Consider the following 27,451-nt stretch of genomic DNA (forward strand, 5'->3'; position numbering starts at 1 on the left):
ACTCTTTACCTCCTGGACTCTGATCTGGTTTTGACATGTTTGCCTGTCCACGACCATTCTCTTATCTACTCCTTTGGATTATTAAACATTGTAAGACTCCAACCATCTCCCTTCTGGGTCTGCATCTGGGTCTCGCCTTGTGCCTTAATACTATATGTGTTTTGGGCTTCTGTATTTGATGGAACAGTAAATGTTAATCTGATTGTTTCTGAGCTTACATAGACTGTAGGTATGTATGCCTGACTGTATTGTGTTTCCACATATAGGCATATCTACAAGTTTGTGCAACTACTTGGAGCCGAATAAATGTGCTTGTGTCAGGACACGCTGTACATTCTAGTGAATTTGGAGGTTCCAGTGTTCCCCCTCGATACTATGAAGCAGATCGCGTTCTCATTGTTAGCAGAAACGGGGAGAGGCAGATCTCTTTGATCAAGAGAACGTGTCACAATCTCAGTGGTCTGTCTGATGCGTCTGTGACTCAGTCTGACCAACAGACGTCACTGAACAGCAATTCTAATGGACCCAAAGAGCCAGAATGATAGAACTGTAATAGTAGAGACCAAATAAAGAGACTAGAGATACTGATACTGCATGTTCTGTATAATATTACATGTGTGTTTGAGTATGTGAGTGTGCATCATTGACTTGTGTATGTATTAACTCAATAGACCGTACTGTCCTTCTGATACTCTCCAACTCTAAAAGATACTGGAGGTTAATTAGAGACGGGGACAAACAGAGGGCAAGAGGGAGAGAGGTGAGAACGGAGAGAAAGAGAAAGAGAAAGACACCTTTGAAGAAACCGAGAAAAATAGGGAGGATTTAGACGGAGAGAAATGGAAAGGAAAGGGGGATGCCTAGTCAGTTGTACAACTGAATGCCTTCAACTGAAATGTGTCTTCTGCATTTAACCCAACTCCTCTGAATCACATGGAAGGCAGTAATGAGGAAGAGAACATGAGGCCTGGTGAAAACACATTAGTACATTGAGAGTTAACGAGAGAAAGCCAGAGGCAGAAAGAGAGAGAGACACAGACAGACAGACAGACAAACAGACAGAGAGAGACAGAGGACAGAAAGAGAAAGAGAGAGGGGTGAGATGTGAGACAGCTCACTTCGACTGGGAGCCCAGGCTGAGTTGAACTGTGGTGCATGTTGCCGGGCAACAGCAGCTGACTATTGGAGTAGAGCCAGTGCTGTATACTGTGATTTGCATGGGAGGCTCACATAGATGCAGATCTATATAGTCCTTATTTTTCTCCTTATCTGAAGCACACGTTACCCCAAAAAATGCTCTAGGGCACTGGTTCTCAACTGGTTTTGCATTGGGACACAAATTGAACCAGGTTGTCTCAGTTGCGATCCAATATTCGCATCACTATTTTTTGCAATCTGGAAAACTATTTTTAATACTACATTGATAGTAAATATACCAATTATATGACAAGGGAACAGTCCCACCTTTTTCATTGTAGTAATTCCATTTTGCCCATATTCTTGATGAAGAATGTTAAGCTCACTGGTTTGAGACCACAAAAATCAACCAAATACAGTAAGTATCACTGCTAATAACTCTATATTGGAAATACTGTGATTGAACTATTTTTGTTCTGAGGTTAAATTAGAAGAAATATAAGTTCATTATCATTTCTACACACCTACCTGGTTTTAGTCGTTTAGGTTCAGACTGGAGTATTTTTCATAAAAATGAATAAATAATAATAATATTTGACCAAGAAGGAGAGTAATGGAGTGCTGCATCAAACGACTTTGCCTCCACAATCACCCGACCTCGACCTCAACCCAATTGAGATAGTTTGGGATGAATTGGACCACAGTGAAGGAAAAGCAGCCAACAAGTGCTCAGCAAATGTGGGAACTCCTTCAAGACGGTTGGAAAAGCATTCCAGGTGAAGCTGATTGAGAGAATGCCAAGAGTGTAAAGCTGTCATCAAAGCAAAGGGTGGCTACTTTGAAAAATCTCAATTTTCATTTGTTTAACACATGATTCCATATGTGTTATTTCATATTTTTGATGTCTTCACTATTATTCTAAAATGTAGAACATAGTAAAAATAAAGAAAAACCCTGGAATGAGTAGGTGTGTCCAAACGTTTGACTGGTACTGTATATAATAAAACATTTTACTCAGACACTCGGGACTCATTCAAAACCTCCTGCGACCCAAATTTAGGTTGCGACCCACCTGCCAAGAGCAGCGATTCTCAACTGAAAGGGAAGGAACCTTATATTTGACATTATAATAAATTGAAAAAGGATTTCAACAAATCAAATCAAATGTATTTATATAGCCCTTCTTACATCAGCTGATATCTCAAAGTGCTGTACAGAAACCCAGCCTAAAACCCCAAACAGCAAGCAATGCAGGTGTAGAAGCAAAAACTCCCTAGAAAGGCCAAAACCTAGGAAGAAACCTAGAGAGGTACCAGGCTATGAGGGGTGATCAGTCTTCTTCTGGTTGTGCAGGGTGGAGATTATAACAGAACATGGCCAAGATGTTCAAATGTTCATAAATGACCAGCATGGTCAAACAATAATAATCACAGTAGTTGTCGAGGGTGCAACAGGTCAGCACCTCAGGAGTAAATGTCAGTTGGCATTTCATAGCCGATCATTGAAAGTATCTCTACCACTCCTGCTGTCTGGACACTGGAGACCAACAAAACAAATATAGCTTTTGACCCATTCTGTTATTCCAACATCTTATCATCATTGTGTAGCCTACGCTAATTAACGTTACCACCAGATAGACTTCTAAGAAACAACCTTCAGTAATTCATGGTAATATATGCATTTTCCTTTGTTACAGCAGAAGGATGTTCCTTGTACCTAAATCATCCCCATACTACAACACACCAGAATACACCACAGCTACTTTTCTCTCTATGCTGCAGACTGACGGAGAAATGTCTAACAGAGCGAGAGGACTGTAGGTTGAACTTATAGAACACATGGCAGCAGTGACACTGGAGTACATTAATACTCTCCATCCAGCCCTGACATCCAGTCAAATATGTTTACATGTACAGCACACTACGCCCCCACTAGATGCACCTGTCTGTCTGTCTCTGTCTGTCTGTCTGTCTGTCTGTCTGTCTGTCTGTCTGTCTGTCTGTCAGGTCTCTGGCCCAGTGTTAGCTAGCTGCACCTCTACCTTGTCTCAGTCCTGCTTCTACCACACCTGCTGACCCCCTCTGTCTGAGCCTGTAACATATTCATTACCACCCAATAATGTAGCAGGGAGGGATGTTGGTCCAGGACTATGGCTCTTGTGGTTTATGTCATCCTAACTTTGTAATGTGCATAATAACTAGGAGTAGAATTCAAAACCTTAATGGACTCTGCACACAATTGAGGGATGAACCATATGTCTAATACTCCAAGTTGCTGAATCACACTACTTGGCTACAGATGCCCTAAGCCATATGCAGTGCTGCCAGCATTTATTTTACTGAACAGACAAACATTGGAGATAATATAAATACCTTGGCAAACAATGTTGCATATTCATTTGGGTGACAAGATGTTTTGCTGTGGTACCATCTCCAGAGCACCGTGAATATCTCTGACCTTTAACTATCCAGACAATACCAATTGTTCAGTCTGTTAGTATTGTCCTGATTAACTGGTTCCTTCATTTAATTGGGATAGTGTAGCTGTTGGGCTAACTGAAGGGTTTGTTATCATAGCACTCAACAGGCAGAGATGCACATGTTTCAAATGGCTAAATGTGTGTGTTCGCCGATTGGACCTACACTGACTCCATTTCTTTCCTGTGCAAAGCACCAAATGCGCAGGGCCCCTAAAGTGAGTGCATCCTTCCTGCCTGCTTGCATAGTCTGCCTGGCCGAATGGCAGCTTGCAGCCTTCAGATCAGCCCATGCATGAAACTCCAATATGCTAGAGACTGGGAGGAGAAGGAGCCAATGAGGAAGCAGGGATCTGAACAGAGAAGCCAGGACAGGCCAGGCACAAGGCAGTGTGTGTTGACCAGTCTACATTACTGATGATGGCCCACAACCATAACAGGTCACATGCACATGGCTCTTAAATTATGCGTAGAGCATTCATTTGAATATTCACAAAATGACAGAACAGAACTCATTTTTTTTTTTTTGGGGGGGGGGGGGGGGGGGGGGTAGTATGAGGGTAGGGGCTGAGGTTGTTTGTAGGGTGGTGGGGGGAAGGTAGTATGAGGGTAGGGGCTTAGGTTGTGTGTAGGGTGGGGGGGAAGGTAGTATAAGGGGAGGGGAGGGGAGGGGTTTAGGCCGTGGGGGGGGGGGGGGGGAATAAAAAAAGAAAATGACAAAATACAAAAAATGGTGTGTGTATGAAAGTGTGTAGATTTATGTGAATGCACTTCTTAGTGTCCCCACCCCTCTCCCCCCACACAGTCGTGAGCTATAATTTTAATACATCTTTTTTTTAAACACAACAAACTCATGTCGGGAAAATAAAAAAGGTGAAAGTAATCTACGCTTGTTCTGATAAAAACCTTAGGGGGGTAGCATGAGGGTAGGGGATAAGGCCATGTGTGTGGGGGGGAAGGTAGCATGAGGGTAGGGGATAAGGCCATGTGTGTGGGGGGGGGGGGGGGGTAGCATGAGGGTAGGGGATAAGGCCATGTGTGTGGGGGGGGGGGAAGGTAGCATGAGGGTAGGGGATAAGGCCATGTGTGTGGAGGGGGGGAAGGTAGCATGAGGGTAGGGGATAAGGCCATGTGTGTGGGGGGGGGAAGGTAGCATGAGGGTAGGGGATAAGGCCATGTGTGTGGGGGGGAAGGTAGCATGAGGGTAGGGGATAAGGCCATGTGTGTGGGGGGGGGGAAGGTAGCATGAGGGTAGGGGATAAGGCCATGTGTGTGGGGGGGGGGAAGGTAGCATGAGGGTAGGGGATAAGGCCATGTGTGTGGGGGGGGGGGGAAGGTAGCATTAGGGTAGGGGCTGAGGTTGTGTCTGGGAAGAGGGGGAGGAAAGTCGCTTCAGGGTAGAGGGTGAGGCTGTGTGTAGGGTGGGGGGGAAGGTAGTATGAGGGTGGAGGGTGAGGCAGTGTGTGTGTGGGGAAGGTAGCATGAGGGTGGAGGGTGAGGCAGTGTGCGTGTGGGGGGGGTAGTATGAGGGTAGAGGGTGAGGCTGTGTGTGTGGGGGGGGGTAGTATGAGGGTAGAGGGTGAGGCTGTGTGTGTGTGGGGGGGTAGTATGAGGGTAGAGGTTGAGGCTGTGTGTGTGTGGGGGGGAGGTAGTATGAGGGTGGAGGGTGAGGCTGTGTGTGTGTGGGGGGGGTTGCTTTCTCTTTAATACATCTCTTATTTTCCTTTTCTCTGTCTCCATTTCCTTTACCTCCTTCCTTCTCCCTCCTAACCTATATCCTCCTTCCTTCTCCCTCCTAACCTATATCCTCCTTCCTTCTCCCTCCTTTCCTATATCTTCTTTCCTTCGCCCTCCTTTCCTATATCCATGCTCTTCCAATCGTTCCTCTTTTCTTCCCTTCTGTCTCTATCCCTCCCTTCAGTTCCTCTGCCTCTCCATCTCTGTCTCCCTCCTCCTCTACACACTCTCAACACTAGACCTCAGGGAAGTTTCATTATGTAAGTGGCCTGTGTGCAGTAAAACACTGCTGAAAAACCAATGCTTAAATAATTCACCCACACTGCTAAATAAAGCCTGTACATATCATGCATGCAGATACCCTGCGCCCAGCTCGCCCCCTCTCTTCCTCTGAAGGCTATCACACCATCAAGATCCACCACGTCTACTCACACACATCTTAGGGAGGTGGGCTCTACGCTCTCTGGCCAATGAGACAGAATGGTGAGGAAGGCGCAACGGCGCCTCTAGGCTAAAGAAATTTGGCTTAACACCCTCACAAACTTTTACAGATGTACAATCGAGAGCATCCTGTCGGGCTGTATCACAGCCTGGTACGGCAACTGCACCGCCCGCAACCGCAAAGCTCTCCAGAGGGTGGTGCGGTCTGCCGAACACATTACCGGGGGCAAGCCTCCCGCTGTCCTGGACACCTACAGCACCCGGTGCCATAGGAAGGCCAAAAAGATCAGAGGACATCAACCACTGCCTGGTCACCCCGCTATCATCCAGAAGGCAAGGTCAGTACAGATGCATCAAAGCTGGGACCGAGAGACTGAAAAACAGCTTCTATCTCAAGGTCATCTGACTGCTAAACAGTCATCACTAACACATCAGAGGCGGCTGCCTATAGACATAGATGAGGAATCACTGGTCACTTTTAGAAATGGATCTCTAGCCACTTTAATAATGTTCCGTATCCAGCATTACGCATCTCATACAGTGCCTTGCGAAAGTATTCGGCCCCCTTGAACTTTGCGACCTTTTGCCACATTTCAGGCTTCAAACATAAAGATATGAAACCGTATTTTTTTGTGACGAATCAACAACCAGTGGGACACAATCATGAAGTGGAACGACATTTATTGGATATTTCAAACTTTTTTAACAAATCAAAAACTGAAAAATTGGGCGTGCAAAATTATTCAGCCCCCTTAAGTTAATACTTTGTAGCGCCACCTTTTGCTGCTATTACAGCTGTAAGTCGCTTGGGGTATGTCTCTATCAGTTTTGCACATCGAGAGACTGACATTTTTTCCCATTCCTCCTTGCAAAACAGCTCGAGCTCAGTGAGGTTGGATGGAGAGCATTTGTGAACAGCAGTTTTCAGTTCTTTCCACAGATTCTCGATTGGATTCAGGTCTGGACTTTGACTTGGCCATTCTAACACCTGGATATGTTTATTTTTGAACCATTCCATTGTAGATTTTGCTTTATGTTTTGGATCATTGTCTTATTGGAAGACAAATCTCTGTCCCAGTCTCAGGTCTTTTGCAGACTCCATCAGGTTTTCTTCCAGAATAGTCCTGTATTTGGCTCCATCCATCTTCCCATCAATTTTAACCATCTTCCCTGTCCCTGCTGAAGAAAAGCAGGCCCAAACCATGATGCTGCCACCACCATGTTTGACAGTGGGGATGGTGCGTTCAGGGTGATGAGCTGTGTTGCTTTTATGCCAAACATAACGTTTTGCATTGTTGCCAAAAAGTTCAATTTTGGTTTCATCTGACCAGAGCACCTTCTTCCACGTTTGGTGTGTCTCCCAGGTGGCTTGTGGCAAACTTTAACCGACACTTTTTATGGATATCTTTAAGAAATGGCTTTCTTCTTGCCACTCTTCCATAAAGGCCAGATTTGTGCAGATTTGTTGTCCTATGGACAGAGTCTCCCACCTCAGCTGTAGATCTCTGCAGTTCTTCCAGAGTGATCATGGGCCTCTTGGCTGCATCTCTGATCAGTCTTCTCCTTGTATGAGCTGAAAGTTTAGAGGGACGGCCAGGACTATCACAGTGCAGGTGCATTTATACGGAGACTTGATTACACACAGGTGGATTCTATTTATCATCATTAGTCATTTAGGTCAACATTGGATCATTCAGAGATCCTCATTGAACTTCTGGAGAGAGTTTGCTGCACTGAAAGTAAAGGGGCTGAATAATTTTGCACGCCCAATTTTTCAGTTTTTGATTTGTTAAAAAAGTTTGAAATATCCAATAAATGTCGTTCCACTTCATGATTGTGTCCCACTTGTTGTTGATTCTTCACAAAAAAATACAGTTTTATATCTTTATGTTTGAAGCCTGAAATGTGGCAAAAGGTCGCAAAGTTCAAGGGGGCCGAATACTTTCGCAAGGCACTGTATGTATAAACTGCTCTCCACACTATTCTACGGTATCTTAGTCACTTTTAAATTGTGTTTACATATTGCATCACCCATTTCATATGTATATACTTTATTCTATACCATGCTACGGTGTGTTAGTCCAATGCCACTCTGACATACATGTATATATATATATATTTAATTCCTTACTTAGATGTATGTGTATTTTGGGTATATGTTATGAAACTGTTAGATATTAATTGTTAGATATTACTACACTGTCGGAGCTAGAAGCACAAGCATTTCGCTACACCCGCAATAACATCTGCTAAACACATGTATGTGACCAATAAATTTGATTTTGATTTGATTTTGACATCTCAGGGGGGTGGGCTTTACGCTCTCTGGCCAATGAGCCAACTCAGGGGGATGGGCTTTCCGTACTCTGGCCAATGAATCATCTCAGGGGGGTGGGCTTTATGCTCTCTGGCGCAATTGGCCATCTCAGGGGGTGGACTCTACGGTGTCTGGCCAATGAGCCACTGTGTAACTTATTTTCAAAAATAAACACACAATAAAAACAGACCTACACACCTCCGATCCCAAACATATCCAAACACACACCCTCTAATATAGTTACACACAATGAAAATAGGACCTGTCAACAAACATATCTACAGCAACACTTCTACAGCAAAACATAAACAAAGAGTGACACCTTTCCATCAACAGACACCTGTCCACTACTTTCACAACCAGTGAGAACACAACCACACAATGAGGCTGCATTTCACAGTGAATGTCAGAAATCTAATTGTGGGTGTGGAGAAATGGATCAGAAACGGCTGAATGTTTACTGTAAATATGGAGGTACAAAGGATGGTCACCATTCCAGCATTATCTCTCTCCAGCATTATCTTTGGGAGACAAAAACAGAGCTCTATTTCATATTCATATTTCAGAAGAGAGATTCGCCGTGTGCTGACTGACTGACTCTCTAAATCCACCAGTGCCTTTACTGATCGGTCAGCCCTTTCCATGATTGTCTCGGTTTTGTTCTGAAAATAAATCTGGTATTGTGAGGGTCCCCTCTGTCAGACAAAAGGCATTTGATCCACAGGATCCACAGTGATTCACCAAGCCCCACCAGAACTAACACAGATAATGTCCTAGAATCACTCTAAGAGAAAATAGGCCTATTAGAGCCTGTTCACATTCCCCAGAGAGGCCCAGACATGGGACCAGGCCAAGTGGCTGACACTGTCTCCTCCAATAACCAGTCCCTTGCCTGCATGGTCACAACAACCCTACTCTTAGACATCACTAACATCAGCATTCCTCTACCAAGACTCCAAATCACATGATCCCACCTTCCAACACAGAGTAGGTACAGTGGTCCAGCTGTGTGCCAGAGAGGAACAGCCACTAGGACAGCTTTTTCAAAGAACCATCTTCCCCCTCCGTTCCATTTCCTGTGTGGGCCAATCAGTGAGGTCAAGACACACTACAATTCTGAGACCATTCTTGTCTTGGAATTGTACACTCTTGGAAAAAAATGTGCTATCTAGAACCTAAAAGGGTTCTTCGACTGTCCCCATAGGAGAACCCTTTGAAGAACTTTTTTGGTTCAAGATAGAACCCTTTTGGGTTCCAGGTAGAACCCTTTCCACAGAGGCTTCTACCTGGAGCCAAAAGGGGTTCTACCTGGACCCAAAAAGGGTTATCTTATGGGGTCAACTGAAGAACCCTTTTGGAAACTTTTTTTCTAAGAGTGTAGCAAGTGGAAATATAACAGAATCTATTGCTGAGTAGGGGAGGAAAATTGTGTGATGACATCTGTGAAGCGTGAAAAGGTTAATATCGTATCACCTCATTCTGTAAGAGAACATACAAGTAAGTGTGACATTGCAAAAATAAGCGCTGAGTAACATCAAACAGGAAAACAAACACTTACAAACAGATGAGTCATTTACAGGGCAGTGTGTGTAGCTATGTGCTGAGCTGTGCTGCAGGAAAGTAGTGTGTTAAATTGGATCTGATGATGCAATTTCCGCTTGCAACATCACTGGGATTGGATATGCAGTTATTTATTGATGTGGCTATCTTTGTACATGATACAATTAGTCAATTATACATCAACTGGGAGGGGTCCAACCCTATTTCTGAGCAGTTTCTCAGCAGGAATGAAAGAGGTTTAGGAGTTGAGCAGAATCCTATTGTGATGTGGAGGAGCCACTTTGCCACCACTGATGCTCCAGCAGGTCCCCATTGCGTGTGCCATGCATCCACACTGTTACAGTCTAACTCGATGAGAAATAGGAGCACATGCACCTGCCACAGTGGCATCCCTCTCACAGCTTTGATCTGGATTATTTTAAGAATCTATTGTATGTTGGTATAGAGAAGCCAATAGTGATGTACTACAAACCCAAAAGAATGACCAGTGTAAATTTCCAAATGTTTTTATTTATTTAACCTTTATCTTGACAAGGAGTCAAAGATGAGACGATGGTGTCTTTTTCAGATGAGCCCTGTAGAACACAACAATACAGATCAAAGTACAGTAGGCACATAGCAGCGCCCCGCCCTCCAGCTGCCAGGGTATATGTTTAGACGAACACGTTTGTGATGGCACCCTTTACATATTTGCCACAGCTGTATAAGGTACTGGGATCTCTGAGCAAGTACTAAGTAGTGCCACAATGCAGCAATCTTCAGCCACCTCAAACGAGATGTTTGTGTGAGCAGCATGAAGGAATTGCTGCAATTGATTAATCAATTTCTAGTGCAACGCGATAGTGCATTTACCAGTCCCACCAGAGACGGTACAGCCTCCTCCTCCTCCCATTGATCTTGCTGTGGCCATGAATAGATTCTCTATGTAGAAATCCCTTCAAATTAAACACACAGTCGTCGTGGTTCATCCATCAAATCCCTCTTCCCTTATGATGAGACTGGCCCACAGCAGATGGGATGTTCCTTCGAGATAATAGTGTTCTGTATTACAAACAACTACAGTCAACTTTGAGTGAACCCATTCCACTGTTAACCCTCCTCCTCCTCTCTGCAAACACTCCCTCTTTGGGATGCAACAAAGCCACACGTAAGCTGTCTCTGTACTGTCACCTGTTCGTAAATATGTAGCTATGCCATCAGAATGGAATTGAGAAATAAGGGATCCATATTTGCAATGTCTGCTAACTCAGGGCTCTATTAAATCTGTGTCGCTGAAGCATTACAGATTATGAGATGGAAATGTAAAGGTGATTTCCGATCGAGGTATAAACACAGCGTTTACCGTAAAACGCAGTCTCCGCTAATGAGAGAACATTGGCTTTAGATTACAATCACACTGTAAAGCTGAACTTCCGCGATGTGGAGTGAATAGAGTCTTTACTATCCTGTAGCACATTCATTTGCTAATTCAGTATGACTTAAATATGCTATGCTTCTAAAGAGTTTATTCAATTCCCCCATTGGCAAAGCCCCAGAATGACTATAAATAACAAATCAATTAGGATTGATATATTAAAGGTAAATGGTTACTTAGCAACAATACGTGAGATAATATGCAAGAATACATTACGAGAAGACATAGCCTATGAATATTCACCCCATAAGTAGATGTATCCTGTACCAGTCTTATGGGCCATTGATTTTCATATACTGTACCTGTAAGCAAAATTAAACGGTATTAGAACTAGGCCTGAGCCTGCTACAGTATGTGAAAAATGATCATAGGCTACATTTGATGTGTCTTGTATTGGAGGTGTGGGTGGGGATAGTCCCATCATCATTAGATCATGTTGCCCATCATAGTTGGGCATTTTATATTGTACATTCATAATGGTGGAGCAGGCAAAATATGTATAGTGCACAATGTCTTGTGTGATGTGTTGTTTTTATTAATGATGTAGACAGTTTTTTGTTGTTGTTGAGATGTCATTTTGTTCCTGTTTGGACCCCAGGAAGAGTAGCGGCTATTGAAAGCTATTAATGTGGATCCTAATAAAATGCTAAATACGACTGTAGACGCTTTGAAGAGCCCGCTAGTTCTGGAACATATCAAAATACTACCAATCCTGCATGAGGAGAGAAAACCGAGGCAACATCCAAGACTGGCCATTATCCCAGTGTTGTAGGCCTATCAAGCGTGTATGTGACAGTCGTCAAGGTCTTGGTAGGTATATCAGGCAGTGATAGTTTTATACTTTTGACGTGTTTTGCATTCATTACAGTCCCCTATGAAACACAGACCAAATATATGGCTCCTACCCGGTCACATTATGATAAACCGAGGAGTTAACCTGCCGGCCTATTTTCAATTAGGTGCTAAAGTATTATTATTGTTTGAACAATGCATCTTATATCACAGCGCTGCTGTCCGAGCCTGGATAGGTGCAGCGTCGAACTCGGGTTTACATTGAATTAAACCTCGTCTGCGATTGCAGAAAACTGCAATAGCGTTTGGTGTGCAATTGGGACTCGAATAGTAAATAAAATGCATCAGAAATAAACAACTCCAATATTGGAAAGCGGTAACATTTATAATGAAACGCCATTTAACATGAATGAGACTGCAAAGACAGTTATGTATTCCTGAAGCTCAGTCAACACTCATGTACTTGTGGCACAGCCTCCATTCATTTCATTGCAGAAAAGGATATTGTAGAGACATTGGACCTATTGAAAGAAACTACTACAGGCCTACATTATATTATATTTTGGTAACACTTCAATTTTAAGGGATCCTTATTACAGTTTAGCCTGATTAAATATGTAATTACACTGTAACAAGTATTGTAGTTAATTGCAATAACACATAGTTACACTGTAATAACATGTACTGGTGGTAGGCTATATTTTTATGAAATCTCGACTAATAGTCTGTTAATGACAGACGGTATTGGCACGCGTGCCGAACAAATATGAATATAGGCCTAATCGAAATGAGTGCGTGGTTTCAAACTCAAGATCCAAGCAACACTATAGCCAGCCTATGGTTTACTCATTGACAGTGAAAACGGTTACATAAATGCCAATATAGATAGCAAACCACCCCTTCCCCCCCAATGAGCAGATCCAGGTATTCGCCAAGCGCCCTTTATCACAGCGCCAGCGAAATCCTGCTGCATCACTGCCTTAACCGCAAAGACTTCATCGGCAACTCTGCCTCATTTAGTCTCCTCTTCTGCCTGTCCGTGACTAAATTCAATCACATTGGGACAGTGAAAAATATATTGCTCGGAACACGATTATTAAGAAAACATCCCATCCCCCACACAGACAGTAGGCCTATAGTCATAAACCAAGTCACTGCCTTTCACTGTTTATCAACATCACAGGTCTAGAGCAAAGAACATTCTGTATATCATTTAACACATCGGACATCCACAGGACGCAATACCCAACTCTGTAGCCTACGAGATCTTATACAGTAAATAATTGATATCATATACCTTTTGTAGCCTATATAAAAAATATTTTTTTAAATAATGAAAATGCACTCACTTTTTACTACCCGATCGGTGGCATTTAAGACTATGTCAGCGTTAGACATCTTCATGGGCAGGTGCGGTCTCGAGGCAAATGCGTGTGTATTCCTCCTTGTAGAAGTGACTGTTTTACTCTCGGTGTGTTTTCGCGGTTGCGAGATGCGGTTGGTGCAGTGGCATCACTTGGATGCGTCCCTCAGTTTATCACTGCCTGCGCTGGGGTCTGGGGATGACTACTGCTACACAGTTAAGGTGGATGCTGCTGAGGAGGCTGTGCTAAGCAGTCGTGTGGGGGAGGATGGAGGGAACGAATTGGGAGGGGGCGGTAGTGAGAGTGAGAGAGCGAGATAGGGTGTGCGTGTGTGGGGGGGGGGGGGGGGGGGGGGCTCTGCTCAGGAGATCCTCACTGCACGCTGCACCACCCCGACATTAGCAATGAAGGGAACTCCCACGCTAATGTTTCACGGGGCTGCCTGATGCTGCCATCAGGTGGAGGCAGAGCCGGGATTTCCCAACAACACATGCACGCCATGATTTTATATTCGATGCACTTGCTGATGGGGTGCGGCCTGAGACGCATAGGTCTGCACGGTATTAATTATGGTTATATCAGTGAAGCTTCCCGGGGTAAAACATTGTGTCATTCCTTTTTGTGGAAGATGTTATTTATCCAATATTTTCAAATAATCAGAAGACAAGTCAAAATGGCTCGTGTGTGTGTATGTGTGTGTGTGCATGGCCAGGGGCAAACTGTTCTGCCTCAACAACTTTGTAGCTTTTATACCAAAGAATCTGGGAGCAGTATGCCTATCAGGGGAAATGGGGACTTGAACAATCCCAAAAACATCAGTCTAACAGAAGAAGACTTTCTTACAGCCACAAATCAAATCAAATGTTATGTTTCACATGCTTCATCAACAACAAAGGGCCCTTCCCAACAATGCAGGGAGAAAAAAAGAGAATAAATACACAATGAGTAACGATACTTGGCTATATACACGGGGTACCAGTACAGAGTCGATGTGCAGCGGTACAAAGTAATTGAGGTAGATATGTACATATAGGTAGGGATAAAGTGACTAGGCAACATGATAGATAATATACAGTAGCAGCAGCGTATATGATGAGTCAAAATAGTGAGTGCAAAAAGGGTCAATGCAGATAGTTAAATAGTTAACTAAAAGCTATCCGGACTAACTATTTATCAGTCTTATGGCTTGGGGATAGAAGCTGTTCAGGGTCCTGTTGGTTCCAGACATGATGCACCGGTACCGCTTGCCGTGCAGTAGCAGAGAGAACAGTCTGACTTGGATGTCTGGAGTCTTTGACAATTGTTAGGGCCTTCCTCTGACACCACCCGGTATCGAGGTCCTGTATGGCAGGGAGCTCGGCCCCAGTGATGTACTGGGCCGTACGCACGACCCTCTGTATCACCTTGCGGGCGGATACCAAGCAGTTGCCATACCAAGCGGTGATGCAGCCAGTCAATATGCTCTCAATGGTGCAGCTGTATAACTTTAGGTATGGGCCCTCAGATCCTTATAATCTTTTCAGCCTCCTGAGGAGGAAGAGGCATTGTCGTGCCCTCTTCACGACTGTGTTGATGTGTGTGGACCATGATAATTCCTTAGTTATGTGGACACAGAGGAACTTGAAGCTCTCGACCCGCTCCACTACAGCTCTGTCGATGTGGACGTGTTCGGCCCTCCATTTCCTGTAGTCCACGATCAGCTCCTTTGTCTTGCTGACGTTGAGGGAGAGGTTGTTGTCCAGGCACCACACTGCCAGGTCAATGACCTCCTCCCTATAGGCTGTCTCATTGTCATTGGTGATCAGGCCAACCGCTGCTGTGTTGTCAGCAAACTTAATGATGGGATGGGAGTTGTGCGCTGCCACACAGTCGTATGTAAACAGGGAATACAGGAGGGGACCAAGCAAGCACCCCTGAGGGCCCCTGTGTTGGGTCAGCGTGTTGTTGCCTACCGTAACTACCTGGGGGCGGTCCATCAGGAAGTCCAGGATCCAGTTGCAGAGGGAGGTGTTCAGTCCCAGGGTCCTGAGCTTAGTGATGAGCTTGGAGGGCACTACGGAGTTGAACGCTAAGCTATAGTCAAATAACAGCATTCTCACATACAGTAGGTGTTCCTCTTGTCCAAGTGGGAGAGGGCTGTGTGGAGTGCAATAGAGATTGCGTCATCTGTGGATCTGTTGGGGCAGTATGCGACTTTGAGTGGGTCCAGGGTGCCTGGGATGATGCTGTTGGTGTCAGCCATGACCATGGGCGGGCACAGGGACTACGGTGTTCTGTTTAAAACATGCACAGTGCATTCGGGAAGTATTCAGACCCTTTGACTTTTTCCACATTTTGTCACCTTACAGCCTTATCCTAAATTAGATTAAATCGTTTCCCCCCCCCTCATCAATCTACACACAATACCCCATAATGACAAAGCAAAAACAGTTTTTGGAAAATTTTAGAAAATGTTTTAAAAATTAAAACCGGAAAAATTAAATTTACATGCTTATTCAGACCCTTTACTCAGTACTTTCTTTAAGCACCCTTGGCAGTGATTACAGCCTCGAGTCTTGGATATGACACTACAAGCTCGGCACACCTGTATTTGGGGAACGTCTCCCATTCTTCTCTGCAGATCCTCTCAAGCTCTGTCAGGTTGGATGGGAAGTGTCGCTGCACAGCTATTTCAGGTCTCTCCAGAGATGTTCAACTGGGTTCAAGTCCGGGCTCTGGCTGGGCCACTCAAGGACATTCAGAGACTCTTCCCGAAACCACTTCTAAGATGTCTTGGCTGTGTGCTTACGGTCGTTGTTCTGTTGGAAGGTGTACCTTTGCCCCAGTCTGAGGTCCTGAGCACTCTGGAGCAGGTTTTCATCAAGGATATCTTTGTGGCCTCCCGGGTGGCGCAGTGGTTAAGGGCGCTGTACTGCAGCGCCAGCTGTGCCATCAGAGTCCCTGGGTTCGCGCCCAGGCTCTGTCGTAACCGGCCGCGACCGGGAGGTCCGTGGGGCGAAGCGCAATTGGCTTAGCGTTAGGGAGGGCTTGGTCGGTGGGGATGTCCTTGTCTCATCGCGCACCAGCGACTCCTGTGGCGGGCCGGGCGCAGTGCGCGCTAACCAAGGTTGCCCGGTGCACGGTGTAGCCTCCGACACATTGGTGCGGCTGGCTTCCGGGTTGAATGCGCGCTGTGTTAAGAAGCAGTGCGGCTGGTTGGGTTGTGTATTGGAGGGCTCTCCCGAGCCCGTACGGGAGTTGTAGCGATGAGACAAGATAGTAGCTACTACAACAATTGGATACCACGAAATTGGGGAGAAAAAGGGGTAAAAATAAAATTTAAAAAAAAAAAAAGATCTCTTTGTACTTTACCCCCGTTCATATTTCCCTCAATCCTGACTAGTCTTCCAGTCCCTGCTGCTGAAAAACTTTCCCATACCATGCATGGTGCCAGGTTTCCTCCAGACTTGGTTTCATCAGACCAGAGAATCTTGTTTCTCATGATCTGAGTGTCTTTTAGGTGCCTTTTTACTGAGGAGTTTGATGACCTCCGACGGGAGGTCGTAGCGGGATTTCTTGTAAGTTTCTGGGTTAGTTTTCTTCAGTTACCTTTTGATGATGTCCATTTAGTTCTCTAATGATTGTACGTTTGCCAGTAGAACAGAGGATAGAGGCGGTTTATTTACTCTCTGAGGGAGCCCACTTGTTTGACCTCTCTTGCGCCGCCTCTTCCTCTTTCGAGTCCCGGGGAATAGGGCCTGGTTCGGAATGACCAGTCCATCCACAGCTGACAACTCGTTGAAGTAGAAATCTTCATCCAAATCGAGATTAGTGATCGCTGTTCTGATGTCCAGAAGCTGTTTTCGCTCATAGGAAATGCTGGCAGAAATATTCTGCACAAAAAAAGATAAGATCAGCTTTAAAAAAAAACACAAAATAGCAGAATGGGTAAGATGGCTATCCACTGCAGCACCACAACAGGTGCATTGAATGAATCTTCTCATTATATGAGCTGCCAGAGCTCAGCACTGTTCAGCAGCTGTGGTTCTGAATCAGTGACCAGTCAGTTTATGGACATCACAGTGCTGTCCATGGTGCTGAATGTTTGCACATTCCCTGAGGCTAATTCGATTCACTGTGATTTCTATAATTTCAGTTACAAAAGACAAACAACTTGTTCTGCCAACTCAAAGACACAGGGGGCTGTGTTGTCACAAAACTATTTTCCGATTTTCCTACCATCAATCTTTTTTAGCTGGCCAGGTACCCTATGGTGCGTGGAACCAGCTTCCCCATGAAGCTAGGATAACAAAGTCCCTGCCCATCTTCCGAAAACAACTGAAACCCTACCTTTTCGAACAGTATCTTAAATAATCTGCCTCCTTACCTCGACCCCCCCATCCTGAACCAGCAGTTGCACTTGCCCCTTTCTAGCTCTGATTCTACTGTTAGCAACTTTATTGAGGAAAAATGTACTTTCTATGCCTATGATATGTGGTTGTCCCAACTTGCTATTTTAAGATGAATGCACAAACTGTAAGTCGCTCTGGATAAGAGCGACAGCTAAATTACTAAAATGTAAATGCTATCATGAAGTCTACCTGTGTCTTGAATACCTGTCTATTGCATACACACGTTACAATTGACTATGGGTGCGTTCGTAAATTCACTCTGGAGTGCCAGAGAATGCTCAGAGTGTGCTCTGGGCGTTCGTAAATTCAGAGCGTTTCGTTCTCGGAGCGTTCAGAGTGCACACTGGACGCCCTGGCCAGGGAGTAAGGTTGGTCCGAGCGTTCTGACCTCACAATGGCAGTCAAGCGCCCAAGCTAACTGGCTAACGGTGGCTAGCTTGCCAGACACAAATACGAGAACACCTCACTGACAATTTTCTCGCCATAGAGGAGCTGGTTAGACTGTTTTCATGTTACCCAGAGCGTGACTGTAACTGTGCTGCTGGCAAAAATGCAATTACGCCTATTTTTGCCGACGTTTACTGACACGGGTCATATTCAACAGGTGTTGAGCGTTCGTAAATTCATCAGTTATTTTGCGGTCTGGCACACTCAGACGAGAACGCTCTGAAATCCGAGTAGATAACCAGAGGGAATTTACGAACGCGCTTTTCATTACATGCAGCTATGGTTGACCATAGTGCAGCCTAAACTGTGGCCACACAGTATAGGTTGCTCTGAAACTTCGAGTTTTTATGATTTGCTTCAATTTGGATGCCTTCTTTATTCCCATGTGAGTCAGAAATTATGTCAATTGCATAGCTCTAACCTGTCTCACGGCTTCCAGCGGATGTAGCGTGGGCGGACGTTTGCAATGCATCACAGCTCTTCGGAGAAGTGATGCGGTGCCCAGTTCTCTCAGCTGCTAGTATGAGCCGTAGTGTATTTCAGTTTCGCTAGACTACTCCGCTACCCAGTCGTTGCAGTGTATTGTAGAAGAACAATTTAAAAACGTAGCTAGCAGTAAAATCTTAATTTCACATAGGTAAACCGAGGTTACATTGACAGCCGCACAAGCACAGCAATGGCCCTGAAAAGAATTCATAAGGTAAGGAAGTAACGTTAGCTTGCTTACCTACCTAGCTAGCAGGCTATCTAACGTTAATCGTTAGCCGCTTTTGGCCTTCTCTTTTTCGGCACGCTTTCGAGCTACTGGTAGGCTACAGCAAGAAAGCTTGCTAGCCCAAATTGCTTAGCTATTTCATACCACTTTCGTCGTCTGGCGCCTGGTCAGTGGCTACCAAAGCCATATATTGGTGATGGCTACTTGTGATGGCTACTTGTGATCACTGATTAATTTGCTTTTGAATGCTAGCTAGCTGGCTAGTAGCCCAAGTAAAGTTAGCTCACACAGTTTAGCGGCATATGACAACATCGATAACTGGTGAATGTAGCTTGCTAACAAGCTAGTTAACTAGAAATTATTGTCTACTAGCTAAACTTGGTAGCTAGATAACAGTTAGCTAGATTAACACGCTAGTTAGATAAAAATAAAATGCAATTAACGGTAACGTTAGCTACTAGCCTCCTAACTAGCTAGTTACTGATACTGTATGTAGCTAACGTTAGGTAGGCAATATACTAATTAACGTTAGCTCGCTAGTTTGGCTGACTAGTTTTAATCCTAACTTGACAAGTGTAACGTTAGCTGACGTTAGTTTTCAGGGAAGTCCTCAGTCCGTCATAGGCCTGTTATTCCGCGTTCCTTGCCAGTATCGTTACTGTCCCACTTAGCTACTTCCTACTGTAGTAGTAGTAAACAGATGCACATTAGCTGGCATCGTTCACTTTAGTCCATGGCAATTCACGTTTGGCATAATGTTAGCTAAATTCGTTACAAATCGGTAAACGCAGACTTTGTTCTACCGTTGTCTTCAGTATCAAAAGTAAATTATGCTCTGCTGCTTTCATCTGACACTGACTGATTAATGATCCATGAAAATGATTGATGTTGACAGATTGCTGAAGTACACTTATTTGAATTTAAAATATAAAAAATATCCATCAATGTCATTCTGAATCCAGTACTTTTCCTGTGTTTCAATTTGGAGAATTCACTGACTTGCTGCAGAAACGATGCTCGCTCAGGTCTAACCTCAATGTTGTTGGTAGACCTTGAGTGACATTAGTTTAATCTTGAAAGATTTGTTGTCAGATGATGTAGGCCTTAGCCCACTATTAGACCTCAGATTAATTATTTAATTAATAAGACAAGGTCTAAGGGCATTCCATAGCGTCTACATTCGAGAACTCATGGTCCAATGACTGTACCTGCTAACAGGACAGCCTGGTCTCATAGACTAGATGTAACATAGTAAAAGTAAATCAGAGACACTCAAATTTGTATGACACTAAATATACAAAAGTATATGTGGACACCCCTTCAAGTTAGTGGATTTGGCTATTTCAGCCACACCCATTGATGACAGGTGTATAAAATCGAGCACACAGACATGCAATCTCAATAGACAAACATTGGCAGTAGAATGGCCTTACTGAAGAGGTCAGTGACTTTTAACGTGGCACCGTCATAGGATGCCACCTTTCCAACAAGTATAGCTGGTCCGGTCAACTGTAAGTGCTGTTATTGTGAAGTGGAAATGTCTAGGAGCAACAAGGGCTCATCCACGAAGTGATAGGCCACAAAAGCTCACAGAACAGGACCACCAAGTGCTGAAGAGCATAAAAATAGTCTGTCCTCAGTTGCAACACTCACTTCCGAGTTCCAAACTGCCTCTGGAAGCAACGTCAGCACAATAACTGTTTGTCGGGAGATTCATGAAATGGGTTTCCATGGCCGAGCAGCCGCACACAAGCCTAAGATCACCATGCGCAATGCCAAGTGTCGGCTAGAGTGGTGTAAAGCTCGCAATTGGACTGGAGCAGTGGAAACCCGTTCACTGGAGTGATGAATCACTCTTCACCATCTAGCAGTCCGACGGACTAATCTGGGTTTGGCGGATGCCAGGAGAACGCTACCTGCCCCAATGCATAGTGCCAACTGTAAAGTGTGGTGGAGGAGGAATAATGGTCTGGGCTGTTTTTCATGGTTTGGGATAGGCCGCTTAGCGCCAGTGAAGGGACATCTTAATGCTACAGCATACAATGACATTCTAGACGATTCTGTGCATCCAACTTTGTTGTAACATTTTGGGGAAGGCCCTTTCCTGTTTCAGCATGACAATGCCCCCGCGCACAAATCAAGGTCCATACAGAAATGGTTTGACAAAATCGTTGTGGAAGAACTTGACTGGCCTGCACAGAGCCCTGACCTCAACCCCATCAAATACCTTTGGGATGAATTGGAACTCCAACTGCGAGCCAGGCCTAATCGTCCAACATCAGTGCCCGACCTCACTTATCCTCTTGTGGCTAAATGGAAGCAAGTCCACCCAGCAATGTTCCAACATCTAGTGGAAAGCCTTCCCAGAAGAGTGGGGTCTTTTATAGCAACAAAGGTGGGGGACCAACTGCATATTAATGCCCATGATTTTGGAATGAGAGTCACAGAAAAAAGTCACAGAAAAACAGCCATTTTTCCAGCCAAAGAGAGGAGTCACAAAAAGCACAAATAGAGAGAAAATTAATCACTAACCTTTGATAATCTTCATCAGATGACACTCATAGGACTTCATGTTACACAATACATGTATGTATGTTTTGTTCGCTAAAGTGCATATTTATATATAAAAATCTCATTTACATTGGTGCGTTACGTTCAGTAGTTCTAAAACATGCGGTGATCCACATCAATTTACAGAAATACTCATCATAAATGTTGTTATACATGGAATTAGAGATATACTTCTCCTTAATGCAACCACTGTCAGATTTTTTAAAAAACTTGACGGAAAAAGCAAACCATTCAATAATCTGAGTACAGCGTTCAGAAAACAAAGCAGCCAAAATATTGTGTAGTCAACATTAGTCAGAAATAGCATTATAAATATTCACTTACCTTTGATGATCTTAATCGGAATGCACTCCCAGGAATCCCAGTTCCACAAATGTTTGATTTGTTCGATAAAGTTCATAATTTATGTCCAAATAGCTTCTTTTGTTAGGGCATTTGGAAAACAAATACAAACGCGCATTCAGGTCCAGCCGCACGTCAGACGAAAAGTTCAAAGGTTATATTAAAGGTCGTAGAAACATGTCAAACTAAGTATTGAATCAATCTTTAGGATGTTTTTGTCAGAAATCTTCAATATTGTTCTTACCGGAGAATTCCATTCTGTAGAAAAGCAATGGAACGAGAGCTAACTCTCTCGTGACCGTGCGTCACGAGCCTGTGGCACTCCTCCAGACACCTGGCTCAATCCCCGCTCATTCTTTCCCCCCTTCATTAGTAGAAGCCTCAAACAAAGTTCTAAAGACTGACATCTAGTGGAAGCCAATGGGTCATTATGACCCATTTACACTGTGTATTGGAATGGCAAAGAGTTGAAAAACTACAAACCTCAGATTTCCCACTTCCTGGTTGGATTTTTGTCAGGTTTTCGCCTGCCATATGAGTTCTGTTATACTCACAGACATCATTCAAACACTTTTAGAAACTTGTGTTTTCTATCCAATAGTACTAATAATATGCATATATTAGCATCTGGGACAGAGTAGCACACGGTTTACTCTGGGCACCTTATTCATCCAAGCTACTCAATACTGCCCCCCTGTCACCAAGAAGTTAACATACTTTTGGTCTTGTAGTGTAAGTTTTGTTTGGTATGGTTACATAAGACAGATGGTTGTAGGGTGGTTGGTCGGATGAATGGGTGCACTACTTTTTGTTAGCTATTTTGCAACTACTTAGCGTGTTAGCTAACCATTTTAGATAACCCTTCCCCTAACCTTTTTAGCTAACCCTTCCACCAAACTCCTAACCCCTAGCCTAGCTAAAGTTAGCCAGCTAGCTAGATAGATAGAATTCGTAACATACCATACGTTTTGCAATTTCGTAACATATTATACGGATTTTAATTCATAACATATCTTATTGAAATTGGTGATGGACATCCACAATTATTAGATACCAAACGAAACGTAACATATCATACTAAATGGGAGTGTATCGGATTTACGTATGGAATAATACGAAATGCACTGAGACCAGGTTGAGCAGCATCTGTCCCATGTCTGAAGCGACATCCATTATTGGCTTTTTGCATCGTAAACAAGGAACTATTAAATCTAGTTTAAATGATTTACCCCCCTCCTCCCCCCACACACACACACCACCAAATCCACTACTTGGAGTGTGAAGCTAGAACAAAACATTGAGATCCATATTAGATTTTGATTTTAGGGTATCTAAATGGGATTTCATTTTCTTTTCACTGCCCGGCGACGCAAACGGCGATTCTCCAATCAGAACCAATTTTTATGGATATATCTTCAAACACGGGACAATTGCTGCTAGCAGGTACAGTCATTGGACCATGAGTTATCTTCAATGTAGTTGCAATGGAATGGCCAAAGATACCTCATCTTATTAATTAATGAAATAATAAACTAATATTGGGATAGTCTAGGCCTACAAGCTTAGGTCTACTACTTCCAGCCCACATTCAGCATTAGAGACATGGTATGCAGTTTCGCTGAACTACTGAAACCACTGAAACAATACATATTGTTAAAGTATTATACTTTTCTGAGGAAATTAAAGCTCTTGTCTTTGTCCCTAGGAGTTAAATGATTTGGCTCGTGACCCTCCAGCACAGTGCTCCGCAGGACCTGTTGGAGATGACAGTAAGTCTCCTCAACCACACAACACCATCACCCGCAGTTTATGTTCACCATCCAAAGCACATCACTTACTACCCATTTCATTCAATATTGTTGATGGATTATATCTTTGTTTATCATAGAATACAGGATTTGACTCCAAAAGAAAACTGTTGGCAATGAAATCTAGTCTGTAGATACAAGCCAATAAAGATGAATGACCAGTGTTCTTCTGCATCATGGCACAAAAATCTAATTCAAACAATGTACTTTATAAAGGTGCTTATAGTGTATTAAGTGTTTTCTCCTCTCTTACCTAGTGTTTCACTGGCAGGCTACCATAATGGGACCAGTAAGTATATCCTCCTGTCCTGTTGTTTGGTGGTTCACAGCTTTGCTCTGGGTCATGTAATAGTAACCATTTATTTTTCTTTTTACAGAATGACAGTCCGTATCAGGGTGGTGTGTTCTTCTTGACCATTCACTTCCCCACGGACTATCCCTTCAAACCACCAAAGGTAAGGGATGTGTCCTGGAACTCAGCTATACGTTAGAAAAGTGGTGACAGATTTATTTTAATGGAGCTATGAATTAGACCTACATTGATGGGAAATAATAATTCACAACGGTTTGTTTTCAGTACATGAGATGTAACCGACAACCATTTCTGTCCCGTCAGTGTGCTAAAGGAGATGCTGTAAATGCAATACATTTGTGTCCTCTAAAGGTTGCATTCACCACAAGAATCTATCACCCAAACATCAACAGCAATGGCAGCATCTGCTTGGACATCCTGAGGTCGCAGTGGTCGCCAGCACTCACCATCTCCAAAGGTAATTCCGGAATGGGGCTCTTGGTTGATGTTTTGTATGTGGGTTAGATCACTTGTTATGGCTAGTTTTAAACCAGTATGGTTTTGAATTTTTAACTGCAGATTCTGGTAAGTACACTACATAACCAAACGTATGTGGATGCCTGCTTGTTGAACATCTCATTCCAAAATCATGGGCATTAATATGGAGTTGGTCCCCCCTTTACTGCTATAACACTCTTCTGGGAAGGCTTTACACTAGATGTTGGAACATTGCATCTGGGGACTTGCTTCCATTCAGCCATGAGCATTAGTGAGGTCGGTCACCAATGTTGGGCGATTAGGCCTGGCTCGCGATTGGCGTTCCAATTCATCCCCAATGTGTTTGATGGAGGTCAGGGCTCTGCAGGCCAGTCAAGTTCTTCCACACTGATCTCGACAAATAATTTCTGTATGGACCTCGCTTTGTGCACAGGGGTATTGTCCTGCTGAAACAGGAAAGGGTCTTCCCCAAACTGTTGCCACAAAGTTGGAAGCACTATGATTGATGCAGGCACCCAGATTCGTCCGTCAGACTGTCAGATGGTGAAGCATGATTCATCACTCCAGAGAATGCGTTTCCACTGCCCCAGAGTCCAATGGCGGCGAGCTTTACACCACTCCAGCCAACTCTTTGCATTGTGCATGGTGATCTTAGGCTTGTGTGCAGCTGCTCGGCAATGTCATGAAGCTCCTGACGAACAGTTCTTGTGCTGACGTTGCTTCCAGAGGCAGTTTGGAACCCGGTAGGTAGTGAGTGTTGTTATGGAGGACATGTTTGCCCTGCTAGAGCTGCCTCTGTCAACTGTAAGTGCTGTTATTGTGAAGTGGAAACTTATAAGAGCAACAACGGCTCAGATGTGAAGTGGTAGGCCACATAAGCTCACAGAACAGGTCCGCCGAGTGCCGAAGTGCGTAAAAATCGCCTGTCCTCGGTTGCAACACTCCAAACTGCAGTGGAAGAGCTCAGTGACTTTCAACATGTCAGCGTGATAGGACGCCACCTTTCCAACAAGTCAGTTTGTCAAATTTAATTAGTGCAAATGTTTGTCTATGGAGATTGCATGTCTGTGTTCTCAATTTTATACACCAGTCAGCAACGGGTGTGACTGAAAGAGCCGATTCTATTCATTTGAAGGGGTGTCCACATACTTTTGTATATAAAGTGGTCGGAGATTTACATTGATTTTTACAGTAATTTGTCAGAACTGTGTTGACTCTGTTGTTGTCGGTCATCCTACAGTCCTCTTGTCCATCTGCTCACTTCTCTGTGACCCAAACCCAGACGATCCACTAGTGCCTGAGATCGCACGCATCTACAAGACAGACAGGGAAAAGTAGGTCTTACAGTTTCAACATTCCATTTTTTTTTTTGTACAACCTGTCTGCTACAAGGATAGTTATTTATTTATTTATTCTCCTGTCATTCCAGATACAACAGAATAGCCCGGGAATGGACCCAGAAATATGCTATGTAGTCTCAAGGCAATACAGTGGAAAATCTGCCTTTATATTCAAAGGCTTGGGGGAGCTTTGAATGAAAAGAGGAAAAAAGTATTGTTGGTTTCCTTTGGAGTGATTTCTTTGAGCCACACCCTCCCTCTCCCTACGCACTTGACCTCCTTCCCCCTGCCTCACCCCCTTCAACCTGTCCAGCTGCCATGATGTACATATTTGAGACAGCAAATTGTATACTCCACAATGTCCACCAGGACCCATGTAGGACCACTCTTATTTGATTCCAGGAAGCATTCCTTATCATTTTTATGAACCCAAGGTTTGCTTTTTCCAAGATTGAGGGATTTTATGTATGTGCTTTGTTTCTCTGGTTGTTTTTCTCCCTCTGTGCTTCCAGCTGTCCTGTGAGCGGATGGGAGGGGTGGGAAGAGAAGGGGCTTGGAGAATGTTTTTGTCTTCTATTTGGCTATAATAAGAAATAGCCTTCAATCTGTCAATCGTTCTGCAAACCTCGAGGGGACTTTCTCTGTTTGGCAATGGGATGCCCAGGATCCTGCCTCATAGCCCCTCCACAATGTGAATCACTATCATTTAAGATCGTAGTTACCCATGGAACCCTCCACACTGTATGACGTGGGACAATAAAGTAATGAGACTGATATCTATATATCTACTGAATATTACATCCAAAATAACTTCTCCCTCACCCTAGTCAAATGAAATACTCTTGTGATGTTGATTTTGCTAAAGGAAAAAATAGTACCCTTTTAGATCGCCCTTTGCGCCTTCATCAAATTATTTTAGTTCTCTCAATTGTGGCAAGTCTTTGTCTTCTGGGTGATGGTCTGATTTTTAAAACGGCCAAAGTTAGTTTGGATCTAAGTTTGGCAGCTAAATTGGGTGGTACTAGTACACTGAAATGGTATTAATCTATCTGGATCTTCTGTTTTTATCTACATTCTTTCTCTGGTTTCAAGTCCAGCCTGAAAGGACAACGATTTGGCATTAGTAATAAAGCATGTTGTTCGAAGGCAACGCCGAATGACAATATCTAAAATCTAATATGATGAATTTAAAGTCTTACCTCAAGTGGGCTAAATGGAAGGAAATCAGTCTGATTGGGGTGTATTTTCATAAAATAGAACAGTGACCTCATTCTGTAATCACACTTTGTATATTTGAGCTGCCATCGTTGACATTGAAGCTCCAACTACTCCCTGTCTGGATCAGAACCCTGGACTTGAGTTCCAGACAAACAAACTTCTGTATATTTAATTACCTGAGAGCTCATTGAGCTTGTGTCTTAATTCAACTGTAATAAACATGATTATTAAAGTTATGAGTTATCACTGTTTTTATTTGCCATTGATGCGCAAATATGCGTACTTTTGGTATTTATATGAAAGCTTTGTCATTTTGAAAAGAAATTAGTATTTTGTACAATTTATTCGTTTTGCATGTGTCCTATTTATGTTAGGTATATTGCTGAGGTTTTGATAGCAACAAGGACACTTGGTATGAATCAGCTGGAATAAAAATACTATCACTTTGTCTCACCTATGTCCGTTTTACAGCGAACTACATTGAAGCTTAGGACTTCACCTGGCTGCTGTTCTTATTTCTGCCAACTCATTTCATTCATTATTGAAGCACAGTTACAGAACCTGCAACTACACTATCCTCGATTATTCTTA

The 27,451-nt window shown here is 43.6% G+C and overlaps 2 protein-coding genes across 5 annotated transcripts in view; one reads left to right on the forward strand and one right to left on the reverse strand.

Moving 5' to 3' along the window:
• ppp3ca (protein phosphatase 3, catalytic subunit, alpha isozyme) overlaps positions 1 to 18,624 on the reverse strand; it is a 129,815-nt gene extending 111,191 nt beyond the window's left edge. Inside the window, exon 1 of one of the 3 annotated variants that reach the window (XM_036968363.1) lies at positions 18,498 to 18,624. Coding sequence is in view for 2 of the 3 variants with exons in the window: in XM_036968362.1 (XP_036824257.1) it covers positions 13,224 to 13,278 (55 nt within the window). In the remaining variant the exon portion in view is untranslated. Of the gene's footprint in view, positions 1 to 13,223; positions 13,492 to 18,497 lie in introns of those variants that run through there. The other 2 variants (XM_036968362.1, XM_036968361.1) reach the window with 2 other exon arrangements.
• Positions 18,280 to 27,096, forward strand: LOC110510110 (ubiquitin-conjugating enzyme E2 D2). 2 transcript variants are annotated; one of them, XM_036968364.1, is made up of 7 exons: positions 18,280 to 18,461; positions 23,410 to 23,473; positions 23,770 to 23,801; positions 23,890 to 23,967; positions 24,177 to 24,282; positions 25,543 to 25,636; positions 25,732 to 27,096. In XM_036968364.1, exons 1-7 carry the CDS (start codon positions 18,348 to 18,350, stop codon positions 25,775 to 25,777), a joined length of 534 nt encoding a protein of 177 aa, XP_036824259.1. In that variant the 5' UTR covers positions 18,280 to 18,347; the 3' UTR covers positions 25,778 to 27,096. The 2 variants fall into 2 exon arrangements, with proteins under 2 accessions (XP_036824259.1, XP_021447124.1); XM_021591449.2 differs by having other exon boundaries at positions 18,362 to 18,776.
• The last annotated feature ends 355 nt before the right edge of the window (positions 27,097 to 27,451 follow it).

Source organism: Oncorhynchus mykiss, chromosome Y, assembly GCF_013265735.2.
Source record: "Oncorhynchus mykiss isolate Arlee chromosome Y, USDA_OmykA_1.1, whole genome shotgun sequence".
NCBI lineage: Eukaryota > Metazoa > Chordata > Actinopteri > Salmoniformes > Salmonidae > Oncorhynchus > Oncorhynchus mykiss.